The sequence below is a fragment of the Vidua chalybeata genome, chromosome 9, assembly GCF_026979565.1.
Source record: "Vidua chalybeata isolate OUT-0048 chromosome 9, bVidCha1 merged haplotype, whole genome shotgun sequence".
Taxonomy (NCBI): domain Eukaryota; kingdom Metazoa; phylum Chordata; class Aves; order Passeriformes; family Viduidae; genus Vidua; species Vidua chalybeata.
Window position 1 is genome coordinate 12,251,570 of NC_071538.1, and position 13,534 is coordinate 12,265,103.

The following is a 13,534-nucleotide window of genomic DNA, read 5'->3' on the forward strand; positions in this document are numbered from 1 at the left end:
TAAAAAGTAGTGGGAAGTGACTATCTGCCTTCTTGGGAGTACGTCCCAGAGCCCTGCTGCGTGGTTGTTAAACCATTGCAATACTTTTCATTGAGGCAGAAATTGGGGTTGTGCAAGGTCCTCTGAGCCCTTTTGTATCCTCCCTGGCAGTTTTCAGTCCCTTTCTTTGAGCCTGCTAGAGACACCACAAATCAATCCTCTTCCCCTTTCCTCTGAGATTTCAGTCAGAAGGAAAACTGTAAATAGATTTACTATTGAACAAGACAGCCAAGTTTTGAATATTGATTTCTCCTGCTTTCTTTTTACATTTTTCATTATGTACATCATCTAAAGAAAGCATTTGCTGACGTTGGAAGCTGACACTCAGCAGTCATGTGGCCATACAACCCCCAGAGGTTCCTTCCAGCCCTCACTGTTCCATGATTCTGTGAGGTTTGATTGCAGTTCCTGTGCAGACCAGTGGCACTCACAGTCCCTCGAGTTCCTGCCCATCGTGTGTGTCCCACAGTGTGCCAAGGCAATTGTTTGGTTGGTTGTGCAAAGAGGAGCACCCTGGGCATCCTGGGTGCTTTGGGAAAGAGCATTCATACTCTGTCTTTTCAGTGCTGCTTCAAGAAAGCAAAATTGCAGTCCAGTCCTTGCTTTCATGGTGCACAGGCATCCTCACACACTCCTAGAAGATGGGGGTTTCTTGGGGACTTACAAGCTAAGCCTTCCTTGCAGCACTGAAACCTGCAGCAAAGTACCTGTCAGAAAGAAAAGGAGAAATAGTGAGATGGATTCCATAAGGTCAAAAAGTCCTTTGAACAGAGCTGTGTGCTGGCACAAGAAAAATCCTTTCCTCAAGAGACTACAACAATCATGGGAGTATTTGACTCTTTCTGATATGTGAGAGGCAAAGCTACTTCTCATGCATTTGGGATCAAAGGAGTCTTTTTCCTGCTCTGGAAATAGCATGCTTCTACTTTTGTTTCCAGATTGAAGTGCAGTTCGATAGCTTTTTTCATGTTCTCCTGGTTATGCTGCTGAAACGTGATCTTCCCTGCTATAAAATTTAACAAAAACCTAAGTTCTCTTTGAAGTGAGACAGAGGTTAAGTGTCTGGATCAGATGCCCTTCTGTAATATTCCTGTATTGTTTTGCTACCATCTTTTTATATTCTCATTTTCCTAGTACTAGGGAAATAACAGCATGAAGTTAGATACTGATAATGATAGATATAATGACAGATACTAATAGATATTAATGAAATATTAGATCCAATGTGAAGTCCTTGAAAACACCAGTTACCAGAATGTTTGGCTTCAGTGATCTTGAAAACAATCGTCCCAGGATCTTGGGGGTTATTTTATTGCACAGCAAAAACCAGAAACAGGTGGTTCACTTGATATTTTAGAGACTGGCATGCAGCCTGAGACAGGGTTTGCTTCTGTGAGAGGGTATGTTTTAAGTTTTGAGAACTTCTGCTAAAAAGTAGAACACTGAAGAATATTGCAGACTTCTTAGGAAAAAGCTTGCTCTCAGGAGAGGCTGCAACTTGGATTCCTCTCTTTTTCTAGCCATTTCAAAGTCATTATTTCTGATTTTTGGAATTTTCTTTGGTAGGAAGGTTTTGGGTTTACCAGTCTCACCTCTTGGGAAAGTTTACTTCTTTTGCTTCCTTTAAATATTAACTTCTGGAATCAGCACTTGAAAATAGTTATTTCATACTATATTCTATGAAAGTGAGCAATATCTAAGCCTTTTTACATATTTTTGACCAACATCTGTACTATTTGTCATCTTCATTGGTTGATTTTGCTGCAGCAGTAAGTAAATCTGAAATTGATTGCTGTCAGAGCCATTTTGTGTATAAATTAATAAATTCAGAGAAGATAGAAGGTAATGGAAAATCTTGCAAGGAGCATAAGGAGGTGCAGCCAATTTGTGACAAACTAATGATTTAGTACCACAATGACTTCAACCTTTTGGGAGCAACTGCTCAGCTGGAGTATTGACTTGCATTGAAATTTCGGAAGCTGTCTGCCATTAACTTTCGCTTTTTACATGATGTATATTGCCACAGTTTTAAGGGCTGGATATGAGAAGAAGCGGGGGAAAAAAACATTTGCTAAGAACTCAAACACTGAACTCAGCACATCTCATAAGTGCTTCAAGGTCCATCTATAAACAGGGCTTTTGAAGGTAAGAGAAGCTACATAGAAAGCATGAGAAATTTTACCTTTTTTTTCATGTCCTGCTGAAGAGGGAGAGCAAATTGGTGCACAGCTAAGCTGTCAGCTTCTGCTTCCAAATATTTAGGCATCTGTGCTCTGATTTAAGGCCCTGTCTGTGTGTCGTTGTTCCTGCTTGTAGTAATAATCCTGCCACTGTGAAAGCAGCCACCCTCCTCCACTTCCAACATTGTGAGAATGGAGGGGGTTTGTGTTGGTGTAACTTCATTACAATTCAGGCTTCTATGTACAAACAGAGCCTCCAAAACACTTCAGAGCTGCATCATAGGCATCATTCACTTTAAAAAAAAAGCAAACCAAAATTGTGTCCTTGACTAAATAGACCAGGAAAACCCTGAAGTGTAGCCCAGCTTTTCTCTTGTGCCTCCTTACAGAGCAGTATGCACTGCATACTAGGTCTGTCCTTCTGAATTACCTCCTCATGTCTCTAAAATGAGAGTAAAGCAGTGTCCTTCCCTACTATGAATGCTGAATAAAAACCTGCATAGATATAAAAGATGTGAGGTGGGTTTTTTATTTCGGAGTTAAGTATTTTTGGTTTTGTTGAGGCTCTCTCCTGTTCCATGTGTAAGTTCTTGCAGATTGTGTTTTTTTCAGGTTATACTCAGCTTTAAGTGCTCTTACTCCCTCTTCCCCCCAATGACAGTAGGGTTCTCTGCAGTTGTGAATCTGGTACTACAGGACTTCATTGATTTCTGGCCTGTGATGGTTTGTCCTTGTATGTGGCTTTGCTCAGCAGGAGGACTGTGTCTTTGAAGCTGATGAATTCTCGTGGAGGCCACATGCACAGAATTGTCCCCAAGGCAGGGGGTGCCGTGGTGGGGGAAGGGGTCATGAGAGCCACTGCAAAAACTCTGCACAAGGTTCAGGCATTAATTCTGCTGATGTGAAATGTATTAATATCTCCTGCTGAAATGTGATATTAATGTTTTTGCTATGTGCAAGTGGATGATTGGATTGTCTGACATTTAAAAATGCCTATTTATTACAGCTCTCAAGTTTGCAAGCGGCTGTTTGAGTAGAGTAGATGGGTGGATGTATCCTGTTTGCATTTCTAATGGAGTATTTCATCCTAACGGATAAAATTATACATGAAAATAATCTTTAGCACAAAATCTACACTGTCTGTTTGGCTTCTTCTTTTTTTTTTTTTTTTTCCCCATCAAGGTAGATGTTGTCTGTATGACCTTAAAAAAATCCTTATCTCATAAAAGAAAATAAATGCCTTTTAGTCACATTACAAGGGAAAATGGTTCTGTTTCCTTGATCGGACTCAACACAACATCTTTGAAATTAATCTTGAAAAGTTCTCTGATTGATCTGGCTTTTTCTAGGTCACTGAGCTATATTTCCAAAGTGTTTATACAATCTATTGGAATCAATAAACAATTTAAACTGATGTAACTGCAGAATGTTTGCAAGTCCCAGGGAAAATTGAAGGTATGACAAAGAATACAGCTCTAGGAGTTTATTTCGTTTATCAGGACAAACAGTCATTGAAATGAAATTACTTTCCTTTGAACACTGCAATATGATAGTGACACCTTAATCACATAAATAAGTAGCTGGTCATTTTAAAGAGTTGTTATTGGTGATTTTGGGCAAATGGAATCCCTTTATTTATACTCCCAGAAGCTGTACAATAAAGCCTGTTTTATAAAGTATTTCCAGTAGGAGAGTTAGAATATCATAAAAAGGTTTCACTTCAGATTATAGTCGTTGTGTTTCAGGCATGATTTTATTTTAGTTGCATTTCAATTGACAAATATTAATATTATTCTTTAAACGTGGATTAGACCTGATAGTTGTTGCTAAAATTAGACAATAAAAATACTAGAAAAGCTAATTTAAAAGAAGCTGATACCATTTTTAATCACACTTAAGGTTTTGATTTTTTTTTTTAATTTTTTTTTTTTTTTTTGGTAAATGAAGTTTGGGGTCTGTGTGAGAGGCCAACATTTGTTATACCACAGCGCACACTAGTGGATTGATCATAAAATCACCTGGAGAAAGAATTTAATAGTTCTTGAATTAAGTACTTAAATCATCTTGCAGACATAGCCATGTATTTTCTAACTGAATACAATAGCAAGCTGGGTTTTCTTTTTTTTCCCAAAAGTAAATACATTTATCTCCAAAGATATTTGTAAATTTACGATTAATAACAATGACCTGAAGTCTTACATATGAATTTCATAAAATTTATTTCCCAGAGGCAATCTATTCCAACTTCCCAGAGCAAGCAACCTTAGTGTTGGCAGAACAGCAGCTGCTGTATAAATAAGGGAAAATGCCATGACTTCATGGCTCTATCTTTTATTTGTCAAGTGGGAAATGACTCACTCTTACTGCATCTAGGATGCAGATTTTAAACATGTATTTCAGAGGTCCTTTAATATCAGTAAATGTTGTAAATTCTAATGGGAAGCCATGAGATGATAGTGTCACTGCAGACCCTTTCCCTTTCCTCTCTTCTTAAAAAAAAAAAAAAAAAAAAGAGGGTTTTTTTTCAAAACACAAGTGATAGAGCACATGCATTGTAATGCAGTACATCAAATGGGGTTTGACTGCATTAGGGAAATTAACATTCCTTTCTGCTTAAGGGACTCACACTTTTATTTCTTTAAAGGCAATGCTTTTCTCCCCTAACAAAATTCTCAAACCATTTTACTTTCTTTTAGAAGTTATGTGAAATCTTTTAGTGCAACAGATTGCTGGATTCTAGTATGCAAAAGAACTGCACAGTATGAATTTGCCATACATGCTCTTGGGTTTGGAATTAATTGTAAAATTCTCAGGATAGTAATATGAATGCTGTACTCAATTTGGTGAAAATTCCTGCTTGTGGTGATCCAAGGATAAACAACGATAAAATCGTTAGAAATGTGGAAATACATCCCCATATAGATTATATGTTATATACTTCCAACATTTTGTCATTTCTTGGCACCCTTTCCTGAAGAAAAATAGAAGCATTTTCAAGTAGATGAATTGATTTAAAGAAACTCATAAATAAGCTGAAAATACTGGTGCTGTTTAGAACCAAGAGAGAGATATTTTGGGCGTACAAACAACAATAAGTGAATCCAAATAAGTTGCTTATATAAAAAGAAATAGAAGAAGATTACTCAAAACCAGAAAACTGGTCAATTTCTAGTTCTATTTCAGTCTCTGTCTCTGGTAATAAAAAGAATGATCCAAAAGATTGCAGAGAACTCTATGCAGGTTGCCTGCCTGCAACCTTCAGGATAATCTGGCACTTCCCACTTTTGGGATCCTGCTTCCATTAATGTTTACATTGCCAGGCTGCTTGTTTTGCACTGAAGCTTTCTCTGTGTACTTGCTTTGCTCTTTTTGAAAGGAGCTGGGCAGTTCTTTAGCCGTATTGAAATTTCTGGAGGTTTGGTGAAGGTGATCTGAGCCAGGCACAATCAGACTGGGGATTTGAGAGTGATAGACTGGATAATGCAGGGAATGTGATAACTGGGAGAGAGGAAGGCAGAAAAGCTGGCACTCCCAGTCCCAGTCTGATTCACAGAGCAGACTGTGGAATCTCAGGGTTCAGAGTCGTGCTGTTTCTCTACTGCATCAAATTTGGGAAGCCACCAAAGCATGTCAGTGTTCCTGGTGCTCCTGATCCAGGCAGGGAATGGCAGCTCAGTGCTGCTGTTGGCTGCTGTTCAGTAGCTGAGATTGCAGTGCCTGCTGTGCCAGCTCCCAGCTCGCCCAGTGACCCATGCTCACATTAGCATGATACCACATCAGGAGTTGGGATTTTCTGGGTGCCAAGTCAAGCTCTCAGAGCGTAGGCAACATTGAAATGAAGATGCACAATCTTCATTTGGTGCTCTCTTTCTTTCCAGTGTGATGAGCTTGTGTAAGTAAGCATTTCATAACTTTCCTCCAGTTATTCTTTCCTTCTATTGGTGTCTCTTAAAAAAAAAATACATTCTTAATGTATTTTTTAATGTACATGGTTGGCATGTAAACGATCCTATTCTTAAAATCTTAGTTGCCTCCCTTAAGAGACTGAGAATAATTATTGATATGAAATTTCTGTTAGCTTCTGAACTTGCTCAGGAGGATGAGCTTCTGAGAATGATTAGAAGGGCTTTTTTTAGTGAAGTGGAAAAAAATAATTCAAAATATAACAAGGTAAAATCCAAAAGTAGCTGTTTATTTTAAATTACTCATACCAAGCAAGCTACCTAGTTTTTAATATTCAAAAAAAAAAACAAAAAAAAACAAAAAAAAATGCAGTTCCTCTTGTGAAATAAAGACTGCAATTGCAAGTTTTTGACTCCATGTGTTTTCCAAATTGCATGCATTGGGTTACCTTCCTTTAGATTTATTCCAGTGAAAGGAACTTTATGTGTGCAATACTTCCTTTAAAGAGAGGCAAATGATACCTGATCACTGGGAATAGTATAGTTTTTTTTTATTCTGTAGGGACCACACAAACATTACAGAAATATTACTCAAGTTACAAAATCATCAACATTTTCAATGTTTTTAATCTTCTGTTGGTGTTGTGGCTGCATACTGTTTATGCACTGCTTTGAAATGTTCTTTACTTGTACCCCAGAGGAGAAAAAGAATAAAATTGAAACATTGTGTGTGTTCCAAGTAGAAGGAGGTAATGCATGGTTCATAATTAAAATGAAAAAAAATCTGAATCAATGAGTTTTTCAACAAGAAAATATTTCTTCACTTTGTTTTTCTTCTTCCTCTTGCAGATTTAGCACTGGATGGCCTTCACCAGCAAATGGAGATGAGATCCATAAAAGAGTAAAAAATATTTTAAGGACACACAGTGCTAGACAGCGCCTCATATTTGTAAGTTTGACTGCAAACTCAATCCTTTCCCTTCTCTGAAATGGCTGAAAAAGAGAACTGTGCCTACAGTCTTGGATTTATTATAATGTTGTCCTTTGGGACAGCCTTGATTGTAGAAATATGGATTTGGTGTGTGAGCTCAACTGTTTCACACTGATTTCAGAAGCCTCCTTATCTTTTGCCTTTATGAAGTAGTACAGGCAACTCTCCCATGGCTTATTGAGAGCAATTATATTGGGGTGTGGGTTTTTCTATATTCTGATTCTCCACTCCCAATTTAAGCAAAAAATGTTACAGATGTGTAGAACATCAAGGCTTAACATGATGTGCAGCTGCACATCCACAGCTGCATGTATCCAGCTGTTTCTAGAGCTAATATTATTCTTCAGATGTGTGCTTTTTTTCCTTTAATTACCTGGCTATCAATGAACAGAGCTCTTTGTCTAATGAGATTACACCCAGGAATAGAATATTTTACCTTGGATGAAATTTTGAGGTGTGGTTTTAGACAGACAAAAAATTTTCCTATTGTGATTTTGAGAAACAGTTTCTCAAAAAAATGCCAGAGCATTGTACCAGCTGAATAAGAAGATTGTTCATCTGCAGAGAATTTAGAATCTTGAGTGTGAGGTGAGGCAAAAGAAAGGTAGGATAGAAAGGTTGTAAGGATGAGAGATGATTATAATACAATGATCATAATGATGATTATGGTCTAAGATGATGAGGAGCTCTGGCAATCTAACTCAGAAATGTTATTGATGGGGTAGAAGAGACATAAGTCTCCCAAAGTGGAGAAAGGCGTCTTCTTTTCTTCAGTTTCTCTCTTCGAAAACAGAATGTTGACAGAAATCTGCTTTTGAATGTTGGTGCAATTTTAAGTTGCTACTGTCCCCAGCTGTCCACCTTTCCCCTCAGCTGCAGTTCCTTGTATCAGTGGGAAGTGGGATAAAACGTTTGGGAGCCCTGATGTCCCCCCATCACATTCCCCACAGCAAGGGCAGGTGCAGCACTGCTGTGCTGGCTGGGATGGGGGGACTCCACCGACTGCAGGAAACCCATGGCAGAAGTGATCCAGTCCTGCAAGATGGATTGAAGAACATCTGTCTTCACTCTGAAATCCTTATTTATTTATTTGTTTGTTTGTTTATTTATTCATGTCTCCAGATTTAGCCATGTTGGGCAGCTCATTGTCTCACCTCATTCTCACTTAATCTGGTTATTTTCTCATTTCTGTTCAATGTTCACTTTTACCTTAGTTGTTGTGGGTTTTGTTTTTAACTCAGAAAAATCTTGTGTCATGCATACTAAGACTGATTTAGTTCATGCTGTACCTCCCCAGTTATTATATGAATGTTATGATTTTGTGAGCTGCTGCCTCTCAAATAGAAGATGCCCATGACATTTTTCTGTGTTTCAGCCATGCAGAATAGGTACAAATCATGTCAAATGCTCCCCTAATGTTTCAATGAACTTAAGATAACAAACTGGGTTTCCTGATAGCATTCATAGCAATGAACACTTGCACAGCCTGAACTATCTCCAGTGGTTCTTGACTGCTTTCCTCAAACCATGACTTTATGATAAGGAGAGTTGGATGATTGGTTACATGGTCCCTCCATATAGTCAAAAAGACTCTGCAAACATGGTGTTTCTGCCCTAAAAAATCCAGCCATTAGGGTCTTTAATTACCAACCTCATCAAACCAGTGCTGGCAAAGGACCATTTTTCTCACTCTATTTTCTTCCACTGAGCAAAAGGAAGGGAAGGATACTACAGAGAAGTCCTGTGGTGTTGGATAGTTGTGTAGAGCTGCCTCGTGAAAGCTATGCTAACAGCAGCTGACCTGATGAAAAAAGAAAAAAAATCAGTTCTCCTTGCAGTGAGTGCTGTAAAATACACCAGGATTGGTTGTGCTTCCCCACATGGCCCAAAATCGAGGCTGTGGTGTTGCACAGTGGATGGCTGAGGTAAATGGCTCATCTTGAAATTGAGGGAGTAGTAAAGCAAGTGTACTGGCAATGTGGTGAGCAGATTCTGGCTCCAGTCTAGATCCTCTTCAAACTTTGAAAGGTTAAGAAGTACCTCTTATTCTGTTTCACTCCAAAGAGCCTAATACTAAATAACCAATCCCAGAAGCATATAGCTGTGTCTTCCAAAATTTCTTTTTCATAGTGCTCTACAAAAATAGTGTGACTAGAGCTCTGCTGCAGATTCCTTGGGGTGTCCACTGTACCCTTCTGCTGTGGCATTGGGACAGTATTGTAATGTTTCCATCTCCTTTTGCTTTCCAGAACATAATTTGCCTCTGGCAAATGCTGCAGAATTTTATTTACCACTGTACCCCATTTCCTCTTCAGTGCTTTGTAGTCTATGACTGCTGAAGGAAGAGAGCTCTTCTGTTTACAAACACACTTATTACCTTGTATTTCACCACAATAAATTCTTTCAGATTTTTCCTCACCCATATGCTGCTGTTCAGCTTGCTCTGCATCTTACTGCCATCTACCACTATATTTATTGTCTTTTCTCCCAGTTCTGTGTTACCAGCAAGTGTGATTATTTTTACTGCAGTCTTTTTTTCCAATTATTTCTCCTATAGCATGAAAGATGACTTAGTTTAGTAATCCTTACAGCAACTGACTTGTGCTGAAAGCATCACTTAATATCACCCCTTAAGTAAGGTCTTTGCTCTTCAGAGTAGAGTGAACGTGATTGTGTGTGCTGGAATTTCTACCTTCCCATCCCAGGTGAGCAGCTGGCTCCCTCCACATGGGTGTTTTGTTTCTTTCTTACTTAAGAGGGCAAATTTGGGTTAATTAATGTCTAGATAGCATTTGGAAGGTAAAACTGCATTCTAGCAACTGAGAATACCTGACTGAAGGGTCATTAAGTGTATCAGATTATTTTTAAAGTTCAGTAAGCATGTGCTCAACCTTGGATATGAAGTTCAAGAATTGAGATGTGTGGAATGCTTCTGCCTTGTAAAACACATGAAATAGATAACATAATAAGTTTTAGGGTTTTTTCCCCTTTTCTGCAAGGAACATCAAAGCAGTAAGTAATAGGTTCCATAGTATTTTGCCAACGTGTTTATTGGGGTTTATTGAAGCTTCTGCTGTCTGCGTAGTTCTCTAGATCTACACTGTCTGTAAATTCTTTCCAGTTTATTACCTGAAAATTATTAGCTGAATTGTACTGAACTTAATTAAAAGTGTTCATAAATGGCATTTGGCTCATTACACTTTGTCCCTTTCTCCCCCAAGAAATGTAAGCACTTTAATAGTCTTCTAAATGGAAAGAAAGTATTTTTGAAATGAGATCATTGTAATCAGAAACCAAGCTAATGAGAATTTGATTTCTGGGTTTTTTTAGGATGATTTGCCTCAGACAAGAGAACCTTCAGATAATATGCCCTTAACTGTGAGTGAGCTGCGGACCAGGTATGGAGTTTTTCTCTGACTGAGACAAAACAGTCATACTCAATATTGCCCTTTACATTTAGCTACAAATTTCTCTTCCCATTTTGAGCTTTGTCCTACATTGCACAGGGAAAAGGTCTTAGGAGGTGTTACTCATACTAAGCTTTCTCACCTAAAAGCAAAATAGAGTTAAATATAATTATGCCTTTGATGTTGTTTGGCACTGTGTAGCTTAGTCTTCATAAAACACTGGGTTTGGAACTGGACTTGGCTATAAAAATGATTCTTGGGCAGAAGTTTTTGGAATTTGTCAACCAGAGGGCAAATGTCACTTTTAAAATAATCACTTGGTTATTTTTTTTTCCTTACAACTATGGGAGTGCAAAAATAAATTTATGTTTATTTAGTAATATGGTTTGAGGCTGAGATTTTTGGATTGTCCCTTTTTTGTGTGTGTTTTTTTTGTTTGTTTGGTTGGTTGGTTGGTTTTTTTGCAAAACAGATATTTGGAAAAGAGAAGCATTTTCAAAAAAAATGCAGCAAATTTATATGGTATAGTTTAGTGATACAGCATGCTGTATTTTAGGTGCTGTCTTGGAAACCTGAGATCTTAAAAACCTGGTTTATGCACATTAATTACTCTGTGTTCTCATCACATACATGAGGAGTTCAACAGACTGGCAGTTACACAAAAAGCTTTTGCATCACTTCCCTAAATTTTCTTCCTATTCCAAACCATGACACCACGGTTTAATTTGAATGATTTACTTATAAGATACCAATTAAATTGATTTTGATTATTTCTGTAGTAGAAGTTACCAATACTGAATTTCTATGTGTATGCACACAGTATTTTGTACAATGTTTTGAATTGGAGGAAAGATACTAAGTATTGGAAGTGTTTTTTGGGCTCCTATGGCTTTTCTGGTTTTCTTTATATTAAGGGAGAAGTCCTAGAACTGTGGTGCTATACTTGAGAGGTGTTGCCATTAGAAAGGGCTTTATTTTGCTGGTTGAATACACACAGTTTTCTAACAATGGCACCCCAAATCACCACTGTATACCCCTGAAAGGAGGGTATTTCAATATGGGTACCATAACAAACTTTTACTTGAAATTTATAAGCTCCAAAAAGTTCATTTCTGATTTGCTGGCTTCTTTAAAAATCCCTGTGATTTGTAATCCCCTCTATGCAAGGGATTACTCTGATTTCCATATGGTTGTGAAGTTGCTGCTGCAGTTGTGTCTCCTGTACCTGTGCTCACTCTTGCATTCTGTGTAGCCTTTCTGCTCCCTTATCCTTTGTCCTGACAGCTGGGGCAATTAAATTGTTTAGGATGTGTTTGTAAGAGAGAAAGCGCAAGTTTTTGTTTTGAGGCAGCTTTGGGACTTGGAGATTTATGCTGAAACTGCAGACCATGAAAAAAACAGAAAATAAACCTTAATACTCGACTGCTGAAGTGATGGGATATGAAGTGTGGCACTCGGGTTGGGAAGGGACTGCTCCTTGGGTTTAGAGGCCAGCAGCACTGGGGGTGAGACATAAAGGCCTCGAGGACAGTCGGATTGCTGAGTGTTTGCCACAGTGCTCATAAACAGGATACAAGGACAGACACAGAGTTCATGGAAGGACAGGCTACTGTCGACCAAATGCTGGCAGTAAAGTAGATGGATGATTGAAAACCACTGGGAGTAAGGAAAAGGTCTTTGTTTTGTGAAATATTTAGTATATGATTCACTCAGAAAAGAACTTCTGGGACTCTTAAAGGAGATGTATGAGGGAACAAAAGCATATGACAGGTATTTCAGAGCAGGGAGTTGCGTGCAGAAATCCTGCTGTTAATATGATTTGTGAGTGTAATTCCCAGATTGCTTAGCTCAGGTTGTCAGCTGGTTTCCAGTTGAGACAGGAGAGGGAATCTTCCCTAACTTGGCTGTAGCTTTGTCCAGGTATCTCATGCACAAGGGCTGGCTAATGGAAATGCATGAAAACACACACACCCCTCCAAAAATAGAAGGGAAAATTAAGCCTTTTTATGTCTTTTTCAGTACCAGAATAAGGAACTTGTAGAAGTTACTGTTGGTTTTTGAGTCTTTACTGCAATTAAAGTGTTGGATTTTGAGAGTCTCTATAGCTTTTTTCAAGTGTCTGAGCTTTTAGGAGAAAAAAAGGCAAGCACAAAGCTGCTGCTGGAAATGGATTCCAAAGAAAAGAGTGTCAGAGCTGTTTGTTGTATAGTTACATGTGCTGTGCCTGCTTGTTGGCCTGAGAATTGTCCATCAGAAATGAGGTACCACAAACTGCAGGAAGGAGGAGGTGAAACTGCAGTTGTTGAGTCCCCAGGGTATTGACTTCTCTGCATTTGACACAGGCCTGTATAACTGCTCTGTTGATTTTGGTTGGTAGGTTGGTTTCTTTGTGTCCAAAGGGTGAGGCATAGTTAACTCGGGATGATAAACAGGTTTAAATTTGCTCCATGCCATTGACTGACTTTAAATGATGGAGCCTTTTTGAATAAGTGTGAAAGTAGCCTTCCTCTCTTTTTAATACTGGAGCCACACAAGAGGTCTTGTTTTATTTGGTGTAGGTTGGCATCACCCTAATATTTGAATGTAAGAAGTTTAAAAGCAAAAGCTGTTCCTTCTGGTTTTTTTTTTTTTTCCATGGGACAGTAGATGCTTAGAGATGTGAATTTAGAAAACTGATCCTACATCTTCCTCTTCTTCCCATTTTCTGTTCTTCAGATGAAAACCTTGTGTTTTGATGGAGCTGAATACATGTATTCATGGATGTGGCCTAAGGTTTCTTTCAATTTTGTCATATGTTGGCTGATACTAACTTGAAGATGAAGAATTAAGTACTGGTTTGATTGCAGAAGACACTATAATTAATATATTACATGTATATAAGAAGCTGTAAAGCTTCCCTGTAAAATGTAATCCATTTCCTAAGTGAAGATGGTCACCTTAAACTTCACATTTCCAGTTTCATTTCCCAGAGAACATTTGCAAAAGCTGAAGATAACTCAGTCCTAATTTTTAAGT

General features: G+C 38.3%; 1 protein-coding gene across 2 annotated transcripts in view; it reads left to right on the forward strand.

The window, feature by feature from the left end:
• Positions 1-13,534, forward strand: part of SPATA6 (spermatogenesis associated 6) — a 36,261-nt gene that overhangs the window by 21,649 nt on the left and 1,078 nt on the right. Inside the window, exons 11-13 of one of the 2 annotated variants that reach the window (XR_008432342.1) lie at positions 6,971-7,070; positions 10,443-10,510; positions 13,235-13,291. Coding sequence is in view for 1 of the 2 variants with exons in the window: in XM_053950419.1 (XP_053806394.1) it covers positions 6,971-7,070; positions 10,443-10,510 (168 nt within the window). In the remaining variant the exon portion in view is untranslated. The remainder of the gene's footprint in view (positions 1-6,970; positions 7,071-10,442; positions 10,511-13,234; positions 13,292-13,534) is intronic. The other variant, XM_053950419.1, reaches the window with a different exon arrangement.